The 25,606-nt window shown below is 38.1% G+C and overlaps 1 protein-coding gene across 6 annotated transcripts in view; it reads left to right on the top strand.

Annotated features, from left to right (window-relative positions):
- The window catches only part of EPG5 (ectopic P-granules 5 autophagy tethering factor), a 102,391-nt gene that overhangs the window by 50,356 nt on the left and 26,429 nt on the right, over nt 1-25,606 (top strand). For all 6 annotated transcript variants that reach the window (XM_073212983.1, XM_073212982.1, XM_073212981.1 and 3 more), the window contains 10 exons: nt 284-407; nt 3,782-3,926; nt 7,271-7,442; nt 8,536-8,698; nt 15,070-15,212; nt 17,933-18,089; nt 20,332-20,526; nt 21,566-21,779; nt 24,421-24,569; nt 25,154-25,355. In XM_073212983.1, the coding sequence (XP_073069084.1) occupies nt 284-407; nt 3,782-3,926; nt 7,271-7,442; nt 8,536-8,698; nt 15,070-15,212; nt 17,933-18,089; nt 20,332-20,526; nt 21,566-21,779; nt 24,421-24,569; nt 25,154-25,355 (1,664 nt within the window). The remainder of the gene's footprint in view (nt 1-283; nt 408-3,781; nt 3,927-7,270; nt 7,443-8,535; nt 8,699-15,069; nt 15,213-17,932; nt 18,090-20,331; nt 20,527-21,565; nt 21,780-24,420; nt 24,570-25,153; nt 25,356-25,606) is intronic.

The following is a 25,606-nucleotide window of genomic DNA, read 5'->3' as shown; positions in this document are numbered from 1 at the left end:
CTGTACCTGTATCTAACCTTACTTTGATAGTAGAGTTCACAAGGCCCTTTCTTCACAGCTTATGTTTTAGCAAGTATTTCATCAAATTGTAATGATTTGTGACCTGTCTTTCTCCACTGCTGCTGGCCCTTGAGCCTCTTGTGTGTGTGGTGGTAGTTGGAAAAATTTCCTGTATTATGTACTTTCTTTATGTTATGTAGTAGTGCTGGTGTCCCTAGAGATGTAAGAAACTTCATTTGCCTGCACATTTTTTTATATTTTATGTAATTATGTTTTTTTTTAGGCTTTTCAATGTATACATATTATGGCTAGAAGATGAGAATTTTCAAAAAGGAGATACCTATATCCCTTCTCTACCAAAGCATTATGATGTTCACAGGCTAGCCAAAGTGATGCAGAATCAGCAGGTAAAACTATGATAGTGTCTTTCTTAGCATATCTAACTGATTTGAATTGGTCACCTTTTCATAATCTAATGGTAAAACCACTCTTTGATGTGGAAATGGGGTCACTTCAATGGTCATTGTTTTTGTGGTTTTGTCAGTGTGTAAGTGACTTGTATTGAAGGGTTATTCTTTTGAATCTGGCCCCACTATGGCCTCATCTGAAGGCTTGAAACTTGTTCTAGGGCTTTGTACAACCTTATAATCATACTGTTCCTCTTTCTTTTTGTACTCTTTGTTTTAAATTGTCAGAAGCTGAACACTTTTAAGCATCGTCTACTCCCATAAAAAGTACAGTGTAAGACTTTGTTAGGATCCACATATTGTTAATTGCATGGAGGAGATAAAAGAGTCCACCTTTTTGGTTTTGGAGATAACTGACTTTTGGTTGCCCTTCTGGAAACACTCAATTCTAGTCAACATATTCTAAGCTGTGCTCTTCCTTTTACCCAAAGATATCTGTGGTCCTTTTTTAACCCAAAATTTCTAAGTTTTCACTAAGCTTCTATAGTATGTATGTGTATGTGTAGACATATCTCTCCTATACCAAATTTGTTTCTCAGGACTGAACTCTACTGGGCATTGACCCCCAACACTGGGATGGGATTTGGGATTTAGGAACCTCTATGACTTGAGAGTCTTCAATTTGGGTTTTTAAACCTGCCTGTGTCAACATTACTTAGAGTATTTCATCTCTAGTAGGTCTCTTTGACTTTCTTGGTGTTTTTCTGTCTTACCTTCCTTCCTTCTCTTCCTTCCATGAGTATTTATTGAGTGCTTCTTAGCTGTTAGGTGTGTAATGCCAAAGATACAAAAAGAAACCTGATACAGCCCTTGCCTTCAGGGAGCTTATTGTGCTTACTGTCCTAGAGGGAACTAACAGTGATGACAGCTGGGAATAAAGACTGGGAATGTAAGGGAAGAGCCCCTGATTCAGACTGAGCTGAGCTACAAAGGACAAGTGGAGTTGGTCAGGTTGGAAGGGAAGACATGGTGATGGGGAGGGGCAGAAAACGTATTACTGGCAGGAAGACTAATGTGTGCAAAGACATGGCTGAGAGCATGGCATGTTCAAAAGGTGCAGGTTTGGGTAGAGCCACTGAGGAGAGCAGATGTTAACCAGAGAGGGGAAGAGGGATTGCATCTCTAAGGACCATGTGCGCTTTTCTCAAGATGGCAGATTCTGTTCTGAAGTCTTTATTTGGTGAGCTATTGAAATAACATGAGGAATTAAATAAATGGATGACCTAAAAAATATATCCAGGAAGAATCACTAGGATTTTTAGATTAGATACATAGTAGGATTGATTAGATACACAAGGACTCCCAAATTTTTAGCTTGGGTAATTAGAGATACTGCTTACAGAGATAGAGAATACTGAGAGAGGAAGTGCCTGAGGGCCTCCAGGGAGAGCTCTCTGTCAAGGATTTGGTGGGGAGGGGATATACTGCCTAGAATGTAGGAATGGGGCAGCATAGGAAATGTGGGTTTAATGGTAATAGAGTATTTAGATTATGTAGAGGACTGAAGATGGAACCTTGAGAAATAACATTTAAAGCAAGAAAAAATAAGGCTGAGACTACAGGGCCAGAGGAATAGGAAAAGTAAATGAGGATCATAGTATCTTGAGATCCTTTAAGGGCAATTTCATATTCTCCCCTGTATAGTCACACCCCAAGGCCTTATCTAAGAATTTGCATGTAATAGATACTCATCAGTGGTTTTAAAAATTAATCATATCCTCTTCATTATCTGATATTTATCTTGGTTTCCTAGCATATGTGTAATTAATAGCCTTTTTTTAAAAGTCTTTGCCATTTGATCTTATAACTCCTATTTTTGAACTGTAATTCTGGTTCAGAGTTGTTCTTTTTGTGGTTTTTCAAGCACCTCTGCTTACCCATCATTAATTCTCAGTATTCTCTTGAATCATTGGCTTCTATCAACAGTTACTTAGCACAGAGGCAGAAAAGGTGACATTAGTGGCCTCACTAAAGGAGACATACATACAAGGAGGGTCTGGTACATCACCTCTGACAGTTTGGTGCTTCTGGATTCAGGCTTGTGATCAGGATGACTTTGGAGTTCCTCTAGTCTGGAATCCCTTGTGCTATGGTTGGTTGGGAAATAATGATTTAGGACTTGGAGTGCGCAGTGTGCTCATTAAGAAGCCAGAGACATCTTTAGCTTTAGAGAAATCTTTCTGAACACTTAAAACCATAAACAAAGAATGCCATGATCCACAAAACTATAGTTCATATCCAGTAACCTGTTATTTGTTGTAGCTTTTGATGTTCGTGGACAGCTGACTTCTTTTTTTTCATTAAAGGCAGTCCACCATTCTAATACGGTGATCAGCAAAGTGAAGTACAGGTAGTTCGGAATATGCAGGACAGCTCACTGGAGTGTGGGGAGAATACTAGGACTTCTATTTGTTTTTTCCCATTTTATCTATTTACTTATTTATCATACATTTTGTAATGAACACATTCAATCATACAGAAAAATAGAATATTATAATGGACACGTCCTTCTCCCCCTGCCCCTTTCTTGAGTATTGTGTATCTAATTTTATCCACAGCTCCTCTGTTGCCTCCACCATATTATCTTGGAGCCAATCATTTGATAAAGATTTTACAAGGTGAAGATGAGAAAAGTAACATAGCCTAATAACATTTACTTCTGAAAAATATTAACAGTAACTTCTTAATATCAAATATCTAGGCAGTGTTCAAATTTCAAGTCTCATAAATACCATAAAAGTTTTGTTTTTATTTATTTCTACAGTTTCTTTGAATCAGGATCCTCATTTTGTGATTGGCTCTTATAAGTCTTTTTAATCTGTAGTTCCTTCCCTTGTCCCTTTTTTTCCTTGCAGTTTATTTGTTGAAGAAACTGGGTAGTTTGTCCATAAATTTTGCCCCACCTACTGGATTTTGATGACTGTGTCTTTGTGGTACAGTTTAATATGTTTTCCTGTCCCCTATATTGGGACCTAGGGGTTGATCTAATCCAGATTCAATTATTTTTAATGTATTTATTTTTTATCTCTTTAACTGTTTTTTACCTACTTTAGCTCAGTAGTGTATATATATATAATTTATAAATAAACATTTAGTGGGGATGTTAAAATTATATTTTCTGATCATGGTACACAGTTAGACTCCTGCTAAGATTGTTTGAGTATCCATTTAAAATGTGGTTCATCCGTATGCTGGAGAACTTGGATTGGATCTCATATTGATTCTTACTGGTTCACTTGATAGTTAAATATGTAGTTTTATATCTGATTTTGTGATTCATCTGTGAAAGTTAAAGCCCTATGGTTCCTTTCTAGGATCTGTGGATGGAGTATTTGAACATGGAGCGCATTCATTATGAGTTCCAGGAAACTGTTGGTCTGTGGATGCAGGCCAAGCTTGAGTCCCATTCTGCAACCTGCAGTTTGTCAGTGCAGCTGGACTTCACTGATCCTTTGCTGGGTGAGTCATAGGAGCACCAGCCCCTTTGACTGAATTAATGAGTGAATCAGTGAGTGTTAGAATCTGAGCCACTGAGGGTTAAGGTTTATACAGGGTACCTCCAGTGAGAATGAATTTTTTTAGAAATTCATTGTTAACTTGTCTACCACTTAGGGGCTAGGCTATTAGTGAATGAACTCCAGAACAGTAATGGCTTAAATAAGGTAGAGATTTGTTTTTTCTCATATTGGAGAAGCCTGGAGGCAGGCAGTTCAGAGCGGTAGCTTCCTGACCTGTAAACCTTCAAGGACCCCTGCTCCTCCTACCTTGCAGTCCTTTCATTCTAACACGTCCCAATTATGGTCCAAGAGGGCTGGTTAAGTTTAAGTGGTCACATTCACAGTCCATTCAGAGGATGGGGTGTCTCCCTCTTTTAGGGACTCTTTCAAGAAGCTGCTCACAGACTTTCCAGTTCCATTTCTTTGGCCCAAACCAAGAATCATGGCTTTACCTAGCTGTAAAGTGACTAAGTTCTGTCTGTCATTCGTTTTCTCTTTCTCTATGATGCTTTGAAAAGACGTTTCAGCTGACTTATGATATTTAAGTGCAATTTTAAATTAAACTGTTTTGGATTTGCCATTTTAAAATTCAAAAGTCTGTCATTTCCTTTCATAATCTATTTTTCTCTGTATCTGAAACTCTTACCATATAAACAGATCATATTCCCAAAGTTTCTAAGTTGATTATTTCTCAGAATGCATTTTTCTAGAGAAACAATTTTATAAAAGATTCAGTTAGTTTTCTATGCCAGGCCACAAAAGCTCATTTAACCTGGAAGGTTGATGACATGCTGTACAACAAAAAATAATAGAAAACAACATTTGAAGTTACTGATTAATTTTAATTACTTAATATATTTTTAAAATGTAAGACAATAAAACTTTAAATATATTGTTGAAGAAAATGTTAATATGTAGTATAATAAAGCATTAAAATGGTTCAGAAAAAGGGAAAAATACCTTCTTATTCTAACTCTGCCACTAACCAACTAGCTAGCTCATGATTAGAGAAAAATAAGAACTTCTCTTGGCTTTAGTCCACTCATCTGTAAAATGAAGGTGCTGGACAGTCACATTAAAGGCTGTAAAACTTTTGCCTCCAACACCTTTTTCCCTTTTTTTCCCTGAAATACTACTTTGTTTTTCCAATTGTAAGAGTTAACATGTGCATATTGAAAAAAAATTAAACATATAGAAAGGTATATAGGGAAAGGTATAAGACCTTACCCCAACCACATCCATTTTCATTTTCTCTTTCTGGAAGTTCACTATTGAATGCTTCTCTGTTCATGTCCTCCCATCTGTGGTGTTTTCATATCACCTTAACATAAGGCTGGTTGCTTTCTCTGGAGTTAAGCCAGTAATTTATTAAGCCCTTAGTTTGTTCCAGGCAGTGTCCCAGTACTTGATACTACATTAACTCAGTCCTCCCAGCTTCCCTTATGAGGCTTCTCCCCATTCAGCGGATAAAGAACCTGAGGTGTAAGGTGGTTAGATAACTTGCCCAAATCACAAACTCATAATTGTTAAAGCTGTCTGGCTCCAGAGACCCTGTTCTTCACCGCTTATCATCCTATATCTGATGTTCTGGAAATCTGTACATGTTGCAGTTCTAAATAAAATTAAGGCCTTGATTTTAAAATAACAAGTTTCAGGTTTCTTCAGATATAGCAGGTTAGATGATGATTATATCAGATGTTTGAATGTGTGGTTGTGATGGCAGGAAAATTGCAGGAGTGCTTCATAGATTGATGCACATTTGTGACACAGACCTCTTTTTCTTGAATTAACTTTGTTTGTTGGCTTTATAATTTTTGTCAATTGTGGTCCAGAATGGTGATTACAGTTAAATAGGCCCTGAATTTAATTTTTAGGGTCTTTCATTTGGTATTTAGAATATTATCCTTAATTTTTTTCTTTCATGATATGTTATATTGGGTTTGAAAAGAGCCCCCAGTTTTCCTTAAGAGTCATGGCCTAAAATATTGCTTGAAAGAATATAGTTAGGAGTCCTATCCAACTTTGTTTCATGCTGTGCAAAAAGTGGTAGTTCCAGTGGAAAAACCCCAGCTATAAGGGACGATCGTGTACTTGACCTGTTTGGAATGTTGAATTCCATCTGTTTGGAGTGCAAACAATACAAGTCTTCTTATGCCAAGTAAAGTCATGGCAATTAAATTTTCTTTAATTTTTCTGAGCAAGAATAAAAAATGGAATGCTGCGAATGAAATCGGAAATTCGTAGTAATCCCTTAAGTAATGGTTGACTTGACTTATTGACTTGAAGTTCCCTTGACCTCTCCCATCCATTGTTATCTTAGTATTAAAAAGAATTGGGTATGTGACAGCATTTTTCTTCATGTTCTTCAGTCTGCCCCTGCTGTGTGGTATGTGTGCAGTGCAGTGAAGAGAGAGGGAGGAAGGATAGGGACTTACTGGATACCTACTGTGTGTTTGTCTCTGTACCAGATGTAGAAATATTAACATTTAAGTTGGATTGACCCTTATGAGACCACACAACCTAGTACAAAGTTGGGTCTTACAGATTGATCTTTTATTTTTCTTATATGGCACCTGATTTCTTATTTGGACTTGCATAAATCATGTATTGAGTTTTGAATGAAAAAGTGCATGAATGAATGAATATGGCTACATAAATATAAGTTCTGCAGGAGTCTGTGCCCATGTCTTTATGCATTTAAATGTACTACTTTTAGCCCTCCTGTTCAAACCTTGGCCTAATTTAAGATTTTTCACTCAGCTGTGTTCCATAATGCCCATTCCTTTTTCTCCAATTCTTGTGAAGTTTATCTGGATCATTGCACTTAACTCTTAACTGGGCTCCCTGCTCCATTCTCCCAGCCCACTGTCTGGTGAGAGCTTACTGTCTTTCTCAACCTTGTTTAGAGAGCTGTTTGCTAGGCCCCCTTTACACTAGTATCAAGTCCAAACACCTTAGCATGTCACATGCAAAGCTCACTAGGGTAATAATTTAGGATCATGAGCTTCAGCTCTTGAAATACCATGAAGACTTTTTGAGGGTAGGAATTCTATTTAATGATACCACGTGCTCCTGAGCTCCCAGCTTCTGGTAGGGTAATTATTAGGCCTCTGGGTGCTCCCTCCAAACTTGTAAGTACCAGAAGACAATGATTTTATTCATTTAGGCCTTTGGTGGATTAAGTAACTATTCTGCAGATCTCTAGCATTCTTTATGAAGATAACAAGCCAGGGCTTTGTACCCTCTTAGTACATTACTACCCAGGAGTAGCCACTATGCGGTAAATATGACTTAATTTTCTTACAGCTAAAGAAAGGGTTTTAAGTAACTTGCAGAAGCATGACGCTCCCCAGCCTCCTCTTGTTCTGCACCCACTGAGGCCTCCTGTACCACTTGTTTCCTCTGCCACACTCCTCAGTCAGAAGGACACTGCGCAGCTGCTGCGCACAGACCTGCATCTGTTGCAACAGCAGGCTAGGTAAGACCACGACTACTTCAGGATCATGCTTCTATGTCTGCTGGATGATTTAGTACCTAGAAGCTTTCTCACCGTGAGGATAATTTGACCAGACTGACCCAAATGGTTACCTTAGTTAACCAAGTCATGACAAGCCTTTAAATTTCACATTGAAATTATATGGTACTTTTATGGACTATACATTTAACATGTTTCCTGTGGTGGCATTTCTGAGTTTAGCAGTGCCAGCTAAGCGTTCCACAAGCTTTTCCTAAGGAGACTTTCTGATACTGGAAAGAGGGTGGTAAAAGGGTGTGAAATGAGGTCTACTTTATTTTGTCACTGCTTCGTTCTCTAACTCTCCATATTCTTTCAAAAATTGCCATAGGTACTTGAAGTGCAGGAAAGTCATAGTGTTCCTAATTCATGGTAGATACAGCATGGCAAGTGTATAAAATTTTTATTCTAGTTTGCCCTCTTGTGAGAAGGAACAAGTGTGGAGTTAAGTCCAACGTAAGAGTCTGTCTTACTTTGCAAGACCATGGGGTTCAATCTATTACTGGCCTTTTCTTCCTTGGCTCTTTTGGTGCAGGTATTCATTGTGTGTGTGTGTGTGTGTGTGTGTGTGTGCACATATGTGTGTGAGCACATGCCTGCACATTAACGCAATATATACAATTAGAACAATATTGACACCGTATAAACAATCAGCTTTCTCTGTCTTTGACATTTCAGTTTGAGTTGCTAATAACTAAGAAATCACTGGTACCTACAAGCAATGCACCTGTTTAAAAAGATTAAATCAGAATAGGATTATCATTTGTCTTCTATAATTGTGTCCATTTAAAAAACATTGTTGATATAACACAGATTTTAAGTGGATCTTTGTTCCTGTCTAAAAACTCCCACTTTTCCTTCCTTTCTTAACTTAGTTGTTAAGGAAAGGAGAAGGATTTGGGTAAGTCTTGGCACACACACCTTTGGTCTTTTGTTAGTATGAACCACTTTTGTCTTGCTGTTCTTCAGTGAAGGCTATGGGTAACTGGAAGCCTTTATCACTTATCATGAAATCTTTCCTGAGACTTTTCTTTCACCTCCTGATGATGTTTTTTAGAACTGCAGCGCTTCGGGAATCCCAGCAGGTTGCCCTGGACGGTGAGTTGTTGGACACAATGCCCAAACAGTATGTCAACAGAGAGGAACAGACCACACTCCATTTGGAGTGTAGAGGAAGTAGTGGGAAGAAATGCCAAGGAGCAGCAGTTATAACAGTTCAGGTAAGATTGTTCAAATTTCTTTGTAATTCAGAGAATTTTAATTGAGTCCCTATCATTGGGATGGACTGTAAGAACTACATAGCACATTATCCATGTCTCAAAACACTTAATAGTTTCTGGGGGAGTGAAGACATACACAGAACTAATCACACCTTTTCCTAAGTGCTGATAAGTCCTACAAGACAGAAATTCAAAGAAAAGCAGAATCATTGAGAAGATTCTTCAAGAGAGGGCTTAAACTGTTCAGTGAGTGGCAGAACCAGGCAGGCCCAGGCATTCTAGCACAGAGTGCATGCTTCTAATCACTGCACCTTACTTGACCTGCAATTGAACTCAGGGTTCCCTGAGCGGGGAAAGAAATGCTTAGAGATAGGCAGTACCTGCTGCCTGCCTACATTTACACAAAAACAGCTCCTCTTTTCTTATTAGCTTTTAGAAATTGAGGAAAATATGTTTTACTGATTCTTGATTATTTTCTAAAAATTTCTGTTCATTTTGTTTAATCCACACTTTAATAGTTCTAATATATTCTTCATCCATCTGCTTGGGAGACTTTTCTCTAAATGTCTTCTCTAAAAAAACTTTTATACTTGTGTTTTTCATTATCTTCAGAACTATTCTTGATAAAATAACACATTTGTATGTATCTAGTGTTGTGAATTTGTAAATTTGATCTGGAATGTGAGTCCTAACAACGTTTGAGATGATGCCTTTGGCCAGGTACCTTTTAAAGTTAATTTTCTTGTGCTGTATTTTTTTCCCATAAATTACTAATGCTTTAGTAATTCACGTAAGGTGGGGGTATTTAAGAAGGATCACTTGCAAAAGCAATAAAGCACGAAGAAAAGTTTGCCTACTTAGGGTGGAGTTTGAGTTGGTAGGAAAAAAACTACCTGAAAAATGTATCCAGTTACAGTAAAAAGGGGATGTCCTACTACCAATCTGTGTTTTTACAAATGCAGTATTTTTCTATGTTTTAGAATTACATACCTTTGCTAGGCTGTTAATTCTATAGAGAGATGGGAATTCTATTGAAATGCATTTTTGTAAGTGACTAGTGAGAGAACTATACAAAGAAATGTTTTTCCAATTCTGGCTAATAGCTTGCTCTTAGAAGAGTTGTAAATATTGGCTGCCCCAGCCAAAGAACAGGTCTCTTTGTCTAACCTCCTATTAACTCACAGGGTCGTGTGGTGGAAAATACCACCAGGAAGACCTGGGAGCTTTAGCTTCAAGCCTACCAGTAACTTAGCTCTTTTCCTTTTCAGAAAAAGGGATCATGGCCTTGCTTTATCTGAACCCTTGAGTTGCATTTATTTTATAAGCTTTTGCTTTGTTAATTCTGAAATTAAAAGTAATTTCTAAAATACCTTCAAAGTAATTTTGATTGGAGGAAAATTGGAAAAATGATTTACAGTGAGAAGGATTAAAATGAATATGGCTTAGATTTTGTTTATACAGGCAACACAAAAATAGTTATGCTTCCTTTTCTGAAAAGAAAAATTGGTAGATGCTAAGATTGCTTAAAGAAAGAAAAACAAGAAAGAAAGGACAGAGGAAAAAGGGAGATTTTATAGAAGCCTAAAGAATTTGAACAAATAGTTTTATTTTGTGCCCATAACTTCATTAGAAATATCCAAATTTTCTGAAACCACATTTTAATTTTCTGCTGGCTGTACTCATTTGCCCAGTGCCCTGACTTTCAATCCCATTTGGGAAGCTCCAGATGATCCAAAAGACTGCCAAAAAGTTAACCCATATGTTGATGCCTCCTGTTTTGTTTCCCTAGTCCGAAATTCTCTCTTTTGTTCTAGATCTAGGGTTCTTCTGTCTACTTAACATTCTATGACTGTCCTGTAGGTACCTCAAACTCTGCAGGTCCTGAAGTAATCTCATCTTTGCCTGTTTTTCCTGGAATTCCACTTACCTGGGCTTCCAAGAAGGAGGCTGAGGCACCAGCATCATCTCTTCCACATACCCTACCCACCCTCAAGTTTCTCATCTAGTTGCTTTCCAAGTCATATTGGTTTTGCCTCTGAAATGGCTTTAAATGTGCTCCTTTCTCTTTGTTTCCATTGCCACTGCCCCATTGTAGGCCCATATCACTTCTCCCATGAACTATTACATTAGGCTTCCTGTCCATAGACTCTCCCTCTGTTTAGTCCATTTTCCATTCTGCCACCGTGCATATTTTTAAACACAGTTTTGCTTACATTTCTGGCTAAAAACGTACATTGACTCTCCAGTATCTAAAAGGGTTAGGACTCTTAGGACCTTTTGTAATCTCTTCTTGATCTCTGGCATCATTTACCCTCCCTTCCACTTCCCAAACATTCTGTGTTTAGCCACTTAGCCTTCTTCCATTCCCCGTACCTGACATGTACATTCATACCTTCATTCATAAGCATGTGCTGTTATTCTCCCACCCATTTCTGAGCTCCTGATCATCCTTAGTTCAGGCAGCACCTCTTCTCGAGGTCTTTCTTGACCCCAGATCGACAAATTCCTTCCTCTCATGTCAGCTGGTGTATAAATGCTGTTTTTGTTACCTGACTGAACTTCTTGTGAAGTCATCTGTATGTCCTTAGTCATCTGTATGTCTGCACCATCTATCATGGCTTCTAACACATAATATGTACCTTTTAACGCCCCTTGAGTGAGTTAGTGTAAGCTCACCCCCTGCTTATTAGGTTGTGTTACAGCTTGTTTTGTATTATGTCTAGTTATCACTGTTACTAGATTCTTATTGATGTGTATGTTGTCAGTGCTTCACACAGTTAAGTACCCCAGAATAGATGTGTTTGAAGGAATGAAAACAACTGTAGATACATGTTTTTCACAAGTAAGCTCCCTAGTTTCAACCACCTTTAAGAACTTCATAGATATTTGTTTGGTTGTGCAAGTTGGAATTTTTCCTGCTAGAAATTAGCAGTCAGTCGCTCTTTGTGCTGCCTTTGGCCAATTTACTTTTCATCCAAAACCTCACCTCAAGCAACTTCACTGTTCTGCTTACCTTTTTACTCAATTACAAATGTTTCCCAGTCATTCCATCTTGGAAAGCTGTAAAAATGGCCCTACTTCAGTAAAAATCATCATGCTTTAGCACACTGTTTTAGTTTTCAGCCTTTTCAGAGTACTTCTCACACTGGCCTGGGTACTCTTATATCCCAGGTGATATGCTAGGGACTTTGCTTACATTGTCTCACTGAATCTTTATGGAAAGAGGATGGGAAACAGGTTTAGAGAGGCTCAGAGACTTGCCAACATCACGCACAAGTGGCTTAGAATTCAAGTCCATGTCTATTTAAGTGTAAGACCCATACCTTCCCATTTAGTATTTTGAAATGGCCAGGCCATTTGCTTTAGCTGTCTTAGCTTCAGTTTCTGAAGAAAGACTAACATTATATGATTCTGAGTAAGCTTATCCTCATGGTCAGATCTCATTTAAATGAATATATGTATCATTTTCTCTCTGAGTTGGTATGGTAGGATTATCTTCTTTTTCAGTGATTAGAGAATTCATGGATTGGATCAAGTTTTAAAACAACTTCATAGGCAATGATTTTATATTTTAAATATAAATTATAAAATTAAAATACATAAGGGTATTTTAAATATAATTTTTAATGGCTCATTTGTGAAGATTTCAAATTACATCATGAAAATATTTTATTCCTTAATGGAATTTATCTGTGAGGAAAACCTTGGAAATTTCCAGCCATCTGCAAATGTTTGAACTATGTATAGCTTGTTTGGGGTATATAAAAGTCAAATATATTTTATGGGAACTGAGACGTGCTTCTTCTGTGGTTGCCTCTGCTAATAAAAGCCTCTAATAATTTAGTGGTATTCCCTGAGGAAATGGGGTGATTTATACTAGGGTTCCTTTTGTTGTACTTTGGTATTGTGGGGCATGTTTGCTAGACCCAGGTCTGATTTATTATCATGTGAAATATTTATCATTCCTTGAAATAAAAGATGGAAAAGACCCACTGAGGGCCTTACATTATTGTAAAAAGTTATTGAAGGACACGCTTTACTCAATTTTACATTTCTTTGTCTACTTAAAATGACTCAAATGGAGGGGCTTCCACCAGGCCACTTTGTTCTGTTGTCTTTAACTTCTTGTGACTGTGAGCTGGCAGTTGTTCAGTTTGTCCCACCTCTGTCCTAGGAAGCTTTCAACAGTGCTGGGGACAATGAACAAAAATAAGAAGACTAGGAAATAATGATCATTTGGGGATGTTTTCTGTGAGAATGTCTAATGTCGATTTTTTTATTCTTCAGTATTAGTAGTTACTACAGTGAGGGATGGCAGTTCTGAAGCTCGCTGCATTTCTCAGTCTAGGGAACTTCTGTTCTTGCTCTTTTATCCATTGTCTTTCCATTTCCCTTCATTCTTACTCTCTTCCTTCCTCCTCTCAGAGTCTCTCTTTTCCTCTTTTCTTTTAACTGCTTTGTTTCCAAGCCAGCAAGGGCTGTGCCCCTCAAAGACCCAGACTAATTGTAGTTGGTGACATACTGAGCAAAAAAGCTGACTGAACATATTCCTCATCACATTTAAGGCCACTAAACATGGGGCTTTTATTTGAAAATTTTCAAATTTAGTATTTGGATTGATTGATTCTGAGGTTTAATGGAAGTAATTTTATTTTTTCATCTTCATTTCTCCAGTAGTTAAAATTATTGTTAATATGTTCTTGGATATTCACTTTCGTGCCTTTTGATTCATACTAACAGCTTTTTTTTTTTCTTTAAAACAAGAATTTTCATAAAGATTAATACAATGTTGGTGAGTTTTATAGAAGTTATTATCATGATCATAAAAAGTAGGTGTTTGGAACACTGACAGTTGTGTAAGGCATTGTGTAAAACAAAATGAACAGGACTATTGTGCCTCAGGAGCTTTTGATCTGATCTGGGATTTATAATAGTAACCCTGACTATAAGGGCCTCAACTACTTAAGTGTGAATGAAGCACTTACATTATTTACAAAGAAAGGATACCTGTAATCATTGTTGTGGTTGGTAACTGAAGACTAGGTTTGGGCAGGTGCATATAAAAAAAATCAAAGGGAGACCCTACTGCTCACCCCTGTGATTGGGGAATCCTCTTTCAGAATAATGTAGGATTTTAAATTTCAGCCTTCTAAATGTTCTAGTCCCTTCAGCATTCTCTGCATGCCTTCAGGTTAAGTCCACATTCTTCAGCCTACTTTAAAGGCCTCTCCAGGACAGAGCTTCTGCTCCCTAGTCTGATTGCCCTTTACTCTTCAGCTCTGACCCCCTGCCTGGCTGGGTTCCCCCTGGCTGTCCCCTTGTATTCCTGTGCTCCATATTGGCTCTCTGTGTTGTAGCCTGGGTCTAGGATATTCTCTTCATCTATAGCCAGAAAAAAATTGACATTAAAAACTTAGAAACAAAGCAGCTATCTTATAGGTCATTATCAATTAATTAGAGAAAGGGATATTAATAACCCCCTCAAATTGGAAAGATGTCATCTTAAAGGATAGTCATTTGAATTGAAATAAATCCAGGTGTTTTTTTCTTAAAGCTCAATAAATGATTGATATTTATTAATAATTGATAATTATTAATGATTATTTTTCACATCTTTATAGAGAACCAATAAAAGTTTTATCAGAGACCAGTTTTCAGAAACCACTGAGTTACTCAGTTGCTCTTTCCTAGGCAGGCGGTTGATTTGGGCACTTCTCAAATTATGTTTTATTTTGTTGCTTGTTTTATAAGTATATGTATTTTATTCCTTTCAGAATGGCAGGTGTTTTATTAATAGCATCTATGTCATCCTCTTTTCATGCTTGGCATACATGAGAGATGCAGCTCGAGTGTTTTGAGCTTATGTGTATTATTATATGTGCTGTTGGATTTGGGGGAATTTGGAGAGGGATTAAGGCTCTGAGGAGGATAATCAACAGGTGGAGGGGCTTGATGTGCTTCTAGAAAAACATCAGTGGTGGAAGCTGAGTCTGTTTTTCATGAGAATTAGGGAGTTGAAACATAGGTGACATAGAACATGTCCTACAAAAGACTCTGAACATAACCCAAGTTGGATTATTCATGAAAAACCTGAGATCCTTAAATAGCTTTTGACATATTTTTCACATCCCTCTTAGATTCAACTGAGTTTTGAGTTATAACATTAATATATATATTATTATATGTTATCTTCATATATATATATATATATGAATATAATATATATATATATATGAATATATATGAACATAATATATATGAAGATATATATAATGTTATCTTCATCTCATGCCTCATATATTTGCAAGGAAGTATCTGCTGTAGAAACATGTAGGGACAAAAAGTCTGTTGATCACTTCAATTTCTGTTAGTTTGAAGGTATGCATAAAAATGAAGCAATAACCCAACAACTTCACGTTCTGCGAAAAGAAGTGAAGCAGCTGCAAGCAGAAGCTGCTAAACCACCATCACTTAATATTGTGGAAGCTGCTGTACATGCAGAAAACTTGATTACGTAAGTTTGGAGAGCACTATAGTTTAAAGCACTATTATTATTATTGTATTGTTTTAAAGTATTGTTATTATTGGCAATAATCAGACATGCTACTATACTCCCAGACACCTGCTAATTAAGTGAGTACAGGGATCAGCAAACTGTGGCCTTTGGACCAAATCTGGCCTGCCTGCCACCTTTTTTTTTTTCTCCCTTAGGAGAGCTAGGGAGACTTTTATTGATACAGTGAGAGGACAGACAGAGCTCCTGGCTCACACCAGGAGGGGACAAGAGAGCCCCTAGTGGTGCATTGCCTAGGGGTTTTATGGGCAGTTGAGGAGATTTGGGAACATGAAAAAAAGCTTAGGGGTGTGGACTTGGTAAGTGGTCCCTGAATATTTAGAATTAACATAAGGAATTTCCTGCCTTGATTTCTCTCTCGGATACCTGCGTCTTGGTCTGGGAGCATATCAAAAGGCCGCCTGCCCAACTCCCAAGGTGGGCTGAGGTATTGTCTGTTTGCTAAAGAGTAAGTTAAGAATCTTACTTCTTAAACTTCCTGGGTGTTAAAATACAATCTTGTCTTTAAGGTAGAATCCTTCCTGCACTCTACTATGTTGTTTACAGCTGGGTCTGCATGCTAAATTAGTTGCCCAGTTTGCAAAATCACCTCATCAGATCTGAAGGAGGAAAGACAGCACATAAGCCTGGGCCTTTAGCATGCTAAGGTGAATCTTACACATGATTAGAAATGATTAGCAAAATAAAAGCATATATTACCCTTCTTTATCTGGGGAATATTAACTGATCTCACTGAAGAATGACTCTAGAGCTTAATGTTCAACACAGAGTTTTGGTATGAAGTTTCCTTGCATGTAGTTATATTGCTCTGATTGTAAATATCCTGCCTTGCTTTTTCTGGAGGACTTCATCCTATTCTGTCTAAGCTCATGGTCCCTGTCTCATTCCCCCCTGTACAGATAGAGACCCTAGCTGTTGCCAGGGAAAAGGGGCGATGACCACTCTGGCTGCTTCATGCTGAGAAGGGGGCGCAGTAAGGGATGCAGTTAGGTCTCCATCACTGGTCAGTTGAGAAGGCCTCGGAAGATGGGCACTTCTATTCTTGGGTTCCATTTCTATTACTATTTGCAGTTTTATGGTTTCTAGGCAAGATAGAACAAATCATGTGATTAGATTAAGTAGCAACATCTGGAGTTGGATTTCCCATTCTGGAAGGACAAACTTGACAAGATTAAGAATGTATGGCTGAATATGAGAACTAGAAATAGTAAGATTCTAATTGAGAATCATAGCCAGATATCATGGGAAAACTAGAATTCTGGATCTAGTCTACATCACAATGACTAGTATTAGGATTTAGTATATAAGGCTGCATTATTGAAACAATACTTTTCTCTAAAATCACCCTCATTTTTATTAGAAGTAACCAGATTCAGAAAATAATTAACGCTTGGCTTGATCATTTGCGTAAGTGCAGCAAGAAGAGCAATTGATCTTTTAAATGTGCTTTGCTGGAACTTTTTATAAGGAATTTCAGATTGGACTTTTAAAGGCCTCTCAAGGCCAGAAATCCAAGCCAGACTTGCCGTCAGGTTTTGCCTGCAGTACCTGTAGATTTGGGTGAATTCCTCTCTTCTTGAGGTTCCTGCCACCTATTTTTATAAAGAAGTTTATTGGAACACAGCCATGCCTATTTATTTATTTAATGTGTATGGCTTTTGTGCTACAATAGCAGAATTGAGTAATTGTGACAATTTATGGCCCTTGAAGCATGAAATATTTACTATCTGGCCCTTAATAGAATAAATTTGCTGACCTCTGAATTACAACATGATATAATGCATTGAAATTCAGTCACAGATTTAGTGCTTGGTTTTTATATCAAGGTCACTTGCCATTTACCCAGGCAGTTGTCATTGTCAACTCAGATTATTGAGCAAAGTTTGCATTGGAATTGCTCAGGAACTAGGGCTCTCAAGTGTAGTTGCCAACTTGTATCTGGCCATTGTGGAGTTCCTCTTGGAGCTCCTGGCTTACTCACGACATCCTCTTTATTCTCAAAGCCATCAGGGAGTGCCTTGAGAGAGGGGAGGGTGACTGCCTTTTGTTTTAAGGTGACTCCACATTCTAGCACCATCATCTAATCCCCTCATAGATCGGGATGGTGGTGTGCAGGGGGGCATTGAGTCCTTTCGTGGGTTGGAGTTGGGAGCCCTGGAAAGGAGGAGATGAGGTGAACAAAAGGTTCATGTTTCTTTTACTTGGAAAGGTACTCAAAAAAGTGTGGTAATTAGAAGTGACATCTTTAGTCTAGGATCTTTTTCTATATAAAAATCTTCTTCTTCAACCTATGTTAGCTTTTGGATTTATAATTCTTATTTTTAAAAATATGTATTACCTGAAGAATACACTAAGTTAAATAATAAATTGCCAATTACATACAAAATGTGAAAAATTTCAGTAAGGGTAAGAATGTTAATTAGCCTTTATAGCACAGCTGATCTTTCACCCCAGGAGGGTATGAAATCATTTCTGTGTATTGAAAATAACTTGTTGGGTCAAGTTGGAAGATACCCCATGAAATTTTCTGAAGTGACATTTGTATGGGGCTCTGAGGACTCTTAAACATGTTGCCTGAGAAATGTGAACTATCAAAGAAACATTTATGAGTCCAAATTCTCTTATTGTAGACCAGTAGTGTTACCTCCATTTTCCCACAGGGCCTTAGTGAATGCCTACAAGTTACAGCCTACTCCTGGGGCCCAGAAGGTCGGCATTAGCCTCTTCTTTACTGTTGTGGATTACATCAGTGATGAGACACAGCGCCATCCCCCCACAAGGCAGTTTTTTACTTCATGCATTGAGATCTTGGGACAGGTAAGGTTGTTCTCTGGTTTTAGCCTTGTTCACATAGAATAAGTCCCTACAGGGTCCTCATTAGATATAGTCAGGGTTGACTTCAGGCTTACATTGTACTTGTAGGTTCCGAGTCTTAACCTAGGTCAGAAGCCCCTTTGAATTGTTGACTCTTCAAGGTGTGATTAGATTATTGGTATAGAATTTTGCTTCTCATAGAAGAGATAACTTATTCATATTTGAAAATCTCTGGGGAGACATCAGATTCTATCATGTGCTATTGGTGTTAGCAATAATATTACTGAAGCTCTTTATCATTTATAAAAGGCTTTCCACTGCATCCTCATAGAGACTCTGTATGATTGATGTCATTCCCATCTTAAAGGTAAGAAAATTGGTCTCTGAAAGATTAAGTGACTTGCTGAAGAATACAGCAGGTGAGTGCTGGAGCTGAGACTGGACCCCAGGTCCTCTGACTCAACATTCAGTGCTTGTTTCACCTTCCCACTGCTGTTTCCCAGTTGCTATTCTTGGTTGCCATTTATTTATTTGACTTACTATTAAATATATGGCTGCTTAATAAGAGCAAGGGCAATGTATCCTTGTAGATTTATGAAATACACCATAAAAGAAAGAAAGTCACTCATTGGAAAATATATAAACACTTAACTAACCGTGTTCTGTAACCCAAATCCAACTGAATGAGGGCTTAGTCATTGGATACCTATAAAGAGGTAATACTGAGCACATAGGAAAAAGATTTTTTTAGTTTTTTTCCTGATAAAATTGATGTGTACTCATTATTAGCAATGAAGACAGTATAAAAAGTATAAAGAAGAAAAATTCCTCATAATCCTGGAGATACTGGTTGCAGAACTAATACTTCATTATAGTTTATCTTATATGTGTATACATATTAATATATGTGTGTGTATGTAAAGATGATGTATTATTCCTGCATTATAGATAGATGACAGAAATACCGACATGTACTCAAAAACAGGCCATGCTATTTTGTAACCTGCTTTTTTGATTCAAACACATCTTTTAGAATTATTCCATGCTAATAAATACAGACTAATATAATGGTATTTAATGTATAGTTTTCCACAGTACAGATGTATTATAATATATTGAGCCAGTACCCTCTGGATAGATATTTAGGTAGTTTGTTTTGCTACAGTAAGCCTGAGATGAGTATTCTTACGTCTTTGGGAACTTGTTTGACTACTTTTTCCAGGAAGATTTCCTAGAAGTAGGATTACTGTGTCAAAGGGACTAGCATTTGATGTGTATTTTCACCCTGCACTCCTGGGAAGTATGTACCTGTTTCCCCTTAACTGTAGCAGGATTGAGTTTATCATTCTCATATCATAACCAACATTAATTAGGAATGAGCATCCTTTTTAAGCCTTTATAATCTAATAGGGGAACTGGTACTTCATTATTATTTTAAGTTATATTTCTATATGTACTTATTAAGTTACATTACTTCCTATCTGCTTATTGGCTATTTAACTATTTTTTGTTATTTACTGGTTATTGCCCTTTGCACAATTTCTTTTGGAGAGTTTCTTGTTTCTTGATTGCTTTGAAAGAACTCCTCAGACTATTATAACCTGGCATCTGGAATGTGTCATGAATTAATTTTCCTACTTCATCATTTTTCTTGAATTTTATGGTCTTTTTGCCTTGTAGAAGTTAACATTTTTATATATTCAAATTCATAATTTCTGCCTGTGGTCAAGCTTATCAATGCTTTCCTAATCCTGAGATTATTTAAATATTCACTTATATTCTAGTACTTTTAAACATTAGAATCACATTAAAATAAAGTGAAGTCATCTCAATTATGTATTAATTGTGAAAGTTAGCTTTTTTAAAGTATTAGAAGCACATCAATAAAATTTATAATTGAGAAGTTCTGTTTTCTTGGCATAATGGAGAGGCATTTTAGATTAGTAATTATGGTAGATACATTGCAAATTTCTGGCTTCAAATTACCCCAATATTTTAATCTTTTAAAAATTATCTGTGGATAATCCAAACCAAATTAATGGATTATCCAAATTTTTAATGTCATGTACATCAAAAAGTGACAGGTTTAATAATCTATGTTGATTTTAGATTTCTTTTGATTGTTTCACATTTTCATTTAGAAAAAAATTCCGTGTGCATTATATGCGATCCCTTAGAACTCAGTTGCTTAAATGAAAGTTAGAAAGGCAAGAATTTGGTGACATTTCTTTTTCTGTCTTTCAAGATATTTATCAGTGGCACCAAGTCAGAATGCAGAAAAGTTCTGCAGACCATTCTGAAGAATAGAAGGCTCTGCTCTCTCTTGTCTCCTTTCTTCACGCCCAATGCTGCCCCTGCAGAGTTCATACAGCTCTATGAGAAAGTGATGAAGTTTCTAAGTGAGGACAACAGTGATGTGATTTTCATGCTGTTAACCAAGGTGAGATGTGATTCAATCCTGATGTTGTCACTGAAAAGTAGAAACTTTAGTTGTTTCCCACACCATAGAAATGAAAGGCCCTCTGGAGTGTTGTTTCCAGGTACAGCACAGGTAGCTGGGCCCTTTTGCATCATCTTCAAGCTGTGCTACCACAGCTTCCTCCTGTGGGGGCATTGGTTGTGCTGTGTAGGACAGTTTATTCCCCATGGTATACAAAGGATGTGGTTCCAAACCCTCTTTAAGGACTTAGTACAGTTTTGAAGTATTCATAATAATAATTTATTACATCCTTCTTTTGATTGTATCCTGAATTTATGCCTAAATTATTTGATAAATGAGTTGTAATATGTCATAGTCCTTCACATTTAGAATAAGCCAGATCTAAACAAATTGCCTTTGTCCATATTCTGAGAAGAATATTAACTCAGACCAAGGCAATGAATTTCCTTCACCAGTTGAGAATTTCAGAGCCTTAGCTATTTTGCCTTCAATTGTATTTCTCTGATATCAACAAGTCATAAAACCAGGGCCTGGAGACAGATCTTAGTCTCTAGTGGTGGACAATATGTTTCATAGTTTGGAAATGTGATATCAAACACCCTGAATTCTCATTAACTGAGATAGGTAACTGATGCAGACCCAGAAACATAGCTCTTAGGTGGAGACAGTTCTGTAAAGTGGCAGGTGGAGACAGTTCTGTAAAGTGGCTGCTTCATTGTGGCTCTGTGACCAGCAAAGATAATTTGCAAAGTTCTGATCCTCTGAGGGATAACTTAAGATTTTTGCATTATGAAAAAACATGCAGAGTTGAGAAAACTGGCTCTGCAATCCCTGAGTGACAGAGGTGGAGGCATACTGGCACCCATCAGTCATTGAACTGCCTAGATTCTTTTAAGTACTTGTATATGAATTTCAGTTTCAATCTGTATAGCTAAATGCTAGGTAATCTTTGACTTTAAAACAAAATTTGCACATATTTTGCTCTACTTCAGTTAATTTTCTAGTGTATAAAACTGCTTCTTGTTTCTTTTCCTTTTAGTTCGATCTTAAGCAGTGGTTAAACGCCACTAAACCTCCTCTGTCTGATCGTATCAGGCTTCTGGAGTCCATTCATTTGGCACTTACTGCCTGGGGCCTTGAACCAGATGAAGATATTTTGATGCCGTTTAATCTTTTCTGTAAGCACTGGACTTACCTTCTTCTCTACCAGTTCCCTGACCAGTACAGTGACATTCTCAGGCTGCTGATGCAAAGTAAGTGCCTTTTAATTGTGACAGATTAGATCACAGTGAATATTTAATATTACCATTTTACAGATGTCACCCCAAAATATAAAGATAATGCAAGTATGCAGGGTTTGGAATCACTGATTATCACCTATGATGCTTGGTGAACAATGCCCAAAAGGTTGCTCTCTGTAAAACCGGTCAATTATTATCCTAAATTTTAGAATTGGCTCTGATTGGGCAAGGGAGCTCTTAGTATTTGGTGTTGGAGTCCACAGGTGTACAGCCACCCCTTTACCTTTTTACCTTGACTTTGCAGCTGTCCTGAGTGGGGTGAGGTGGAAGCTGGTCTGCTTGCTCTGCCAAGTACAGATTTGAAAAGGGAAGGAAATAGCTCCTTTCTAGCGATGTTTAATGTGTCAGTTGGTTTCTCTGTAGATCCAAATAGTGGATAAATTTTGAGGGGTTTCTCCCCCCTAAAGTTTTTTTTTATGGCTCTTTTCAGTTTATTATGTGAAGGAGTTATGTTAGTCCAAGTTAAAAGCAGACCCCAAATGGTTACATTATACAGGCTGTGAGTTATTTTAAACTTGTGGTAAGGGGCAGAAGGGAAATTCTAACTCATTGCAAGGAAATCCTCACTTAGGCTTCGATGAGCCAAAGCACTTAAAACCAGTGAATATCCAGCTAGTCACTCAGCCAGTCCAGCCTCTACCAGGAGCTGGCATATGCACTGGTTACCCCGCAGCTGAATTACTTCTCCATATGCTGGATGCTCAATTACAGTACCATTGCAGGCAGATTTCTTCTTAAACACCTTCACTAGTTTCTTTTCACCACAATGATCAGTGATCCCTTGGACAGCATAAGGGTCTTGCTGCCATTTCTCTGTTGAATTCTTATAGGGATATGATCCTTAGTGCCTGCAGGAAGCAGATCATCACCATTACTTGCATCATCAAAGGGATCAAAAGAGAGGAGGTTCTGGATAGCAGGCCTATAGTACAATGCCCTGGAGAAAGTGGGCAGGTGGGGGCAGGGAGGGACGGAGTGTCAGGAAGTGAGGGGACTCAATGGAGAGGCTGCTGAGTCTCGGGTGGCAGCTCAGTGACTGGGGACCCCCCTAAAGTTTTGACTCTTGTTTTTTGCAAATGGATTTTATCTGTGTGCAACAATAGATTGTATTTATATTTGCCAAGGGAAGGAGCAGTGTTAAAATTTCCACATTCCCACCATTTGTCCCCCACTGCAATTTTCCATTGGAGTGTTGGAGATTAGAGGAGGAATAAAGGATATAGGTGGAATAAAGGATATAGGCCTTTTTATTTTTGGAATTGACTAGGTGGGAATTTTATTGAAATTTGATAAATCAGATAGTATTTACTTCTTTCATATAAACTTCATACTGTTTATAGATATAATGAGAAACTAAATTTTGCTTCATGCCAAATATTGTTCTACTTTTAGAAGCTGTGATGAGTAAGGTAAAAATCTATGACCACCTGAAGAATTTTTAAATGTGTGGTCTCATTGTCAAAGCACTTCATGCTTTCATTGTTTCCTATAGAGGCAAGTTGCAGGGTGGGTGGAGAAAGTGTAGGAAAATGCATTTGTACAAATTTTGATGTAGATATGCAAAACTTATTTTGTTATACATTTTAAAAATTTGATCAAGCATATATTGTGGCTTTTTTCCCTGAAAACTTTTAAGGGATTATAAACTATTTATATAGACAGCTGTTGCCTTGCATTTAGTAGGAAATTTATGCTTCCCGGGAAAATTCAGTTAATTTTCTGTCAGATTCCATGACCTCCAGCCTCTTGGCCTCCCATCTCTCTCTGGCCACCATGTTTGAGTTCCCAGGGTTCTGTCCTTGGCTCATCTTCTCTATTCATTCTCCCTGGGTGAGCCCATCGTTTTCCCTGGCTTCACTGCTATCTTCTACGTATGCAGGACCCTCACACCTATAGCTTGATTCCAGGCCTTTCTGCCCTAAGATCCAGACCACAGTAGCCATTGGGCACAGACCCTTCACTGACCCTAGATACCTCACATTCAACATGTTTTAGCTGACCTCATTGTCCTTCCTCTCAGAGCTTCTCCTGTGAGCCTATTATCCTGTTTGGTCCAAGTGCCACCTCTGGGTGGAAAGGACCTGAGGAGGCATATTTTTCTATCCTCTGGGCTGTGAGGTTTGCAGGTAGTAGGGTCCTAGCTGGTAGTCTATCCTTGGATGCTGTATCTGCGTTGCTCTAGGCTTTGCCACATGTAGGAGTTGTGTTGTAGAGCCAAGTGTGAGGCTCCTTCTGAAGGGTTCCTGGACCCTGCAGCTACATCCTTCCCAGTCTGCCCTGTCCTGCACTGCTGATTCTCACATGATCCAGCCAGGAAAATGGTCCCTTAGGATTCCTCAGTCCAGTATGGTAGATGGGATTTTCCGTCTCACCGCCAGCAGGGTTACCAGGAACTAGGGAAGTCAAGTGTCCAGTTAGATGATTCTTGTAATACGTTCTCTTTATTTTGGTCTATTTACCCCAGATCTTTATGAATTTGTTTCGGATTTTATTTAATTTTCCTTCCTTCGTAAAGTACATGTGTTCTTTGATTCAAATTGAAAAAGTTAATCTGTGAAAGACACTGACTTGTCCTCTCTCCTTGCCTGCTAAGGCTCTGCGGAGCAGCTGCTGAGTCCTGAGTGTTGGAAAGCCACTCTGAGAGCTCTGGGCTGCGGCGCCCCAAACTGCCAGCAGGGGGCAGCAGCTGCAGAGAGCACAGTGCTTCAAAGCTCTCCTGATGTACTCTTGTCAGACAAGCAGGTGTGTAGCTTTTGGTGTCTGAAATTTATGGCTGTGCATTTCTTTTTTTATTTCCTAAGCTATTTATTTTTTAAACAATTGTAACACATTCAAAATTTATATCTAAAATGCTGCTTTTTTGTGCATCATCTTTAAGAGCCCCATGTTTTTGTCAGGCACTTGCTTCCCCACCCCGTGCCCTCTTTGCCTGGATAGCCTTTCTGTCACACCTTGGAGTCTGATTTTTGCTCATCTCTTCAAGAGCAGCCCCGGCCCTCCCCTCATAGATATCTTCCCTTCCCAGTTTAGCCCACATGGTTCCTAACCTTATACCACTGACTCACTCCTTCAGTCAGGTTTCCATGCAGTGTCCACAGAGCTCTTGGTTTCATCAGTGGTAATGTGGGGATATACATATGAGACTGTATAGGAAAGAATAGTTCTTCTGCTTTAGATAGAGTTTGAAATCTGCTGATTTACTTTCCATATGTTACATACCTTTGCAACTTTATTACAAAGTCAAAGCCTCTTACCACAATCTCCTGAAGTACTTCACTGAAAGCAGACATGTAATAAGTACCTTTTGGCCGGTCCTTCTCTTCCAGGTAATGGAGACTATACAGTGGCTCTCAAACTTTTTTTATAAGCTTCGGTTATCCACGTTAGACTTTAAAAGCTTTGGCTTGTTCTCAAAATGGAGTCCTTATGTGGCTGATATGAAGATGTTCTTGGGCTATCTTGTAAAAAGGCTGCTTGACTCAGAAATGGCCTGCTTGGCCCAAGACCCATCTGCCAGCAGCAAAACAGGTAATATGCCTTTAGTGCAGCCGGGAGCTGGGTCTCCTGACCTTCCACTGGAGAGACTTGAATAGACATTTAGAGATTTAAATCTTTGTGGTGAAACTACATATCTAAGCATCAAGAAGAAATAGGATATATATGGTATAGGTACGATCCCTCGTATGTATTATACCTGTATTCACTCACACAGTGAGTACTTGCTGCATCTTGTCTCTGCCCCTCCTGCACAGGGCAGAGTACAAAGAGGTAGGTTTCTG

This window comes from Manis javanica, chromosome 9 (assembly GCF_040802235.1).
Source record: "Manis javanica isolate MJ-LG chromosome 9, MJ_LKY, whole genome shotgun sequence".
Taxonomy (NCBI): Eukaryota; Metazoa; Chordata; class Mammalia; order Pholidota; family Manidae; genus Manis; species Manis javanica.
Note: the sequence above shows the minus strand (reverse complement) of the source record. Positions and strands in the feature narration are given on the sequence as shown.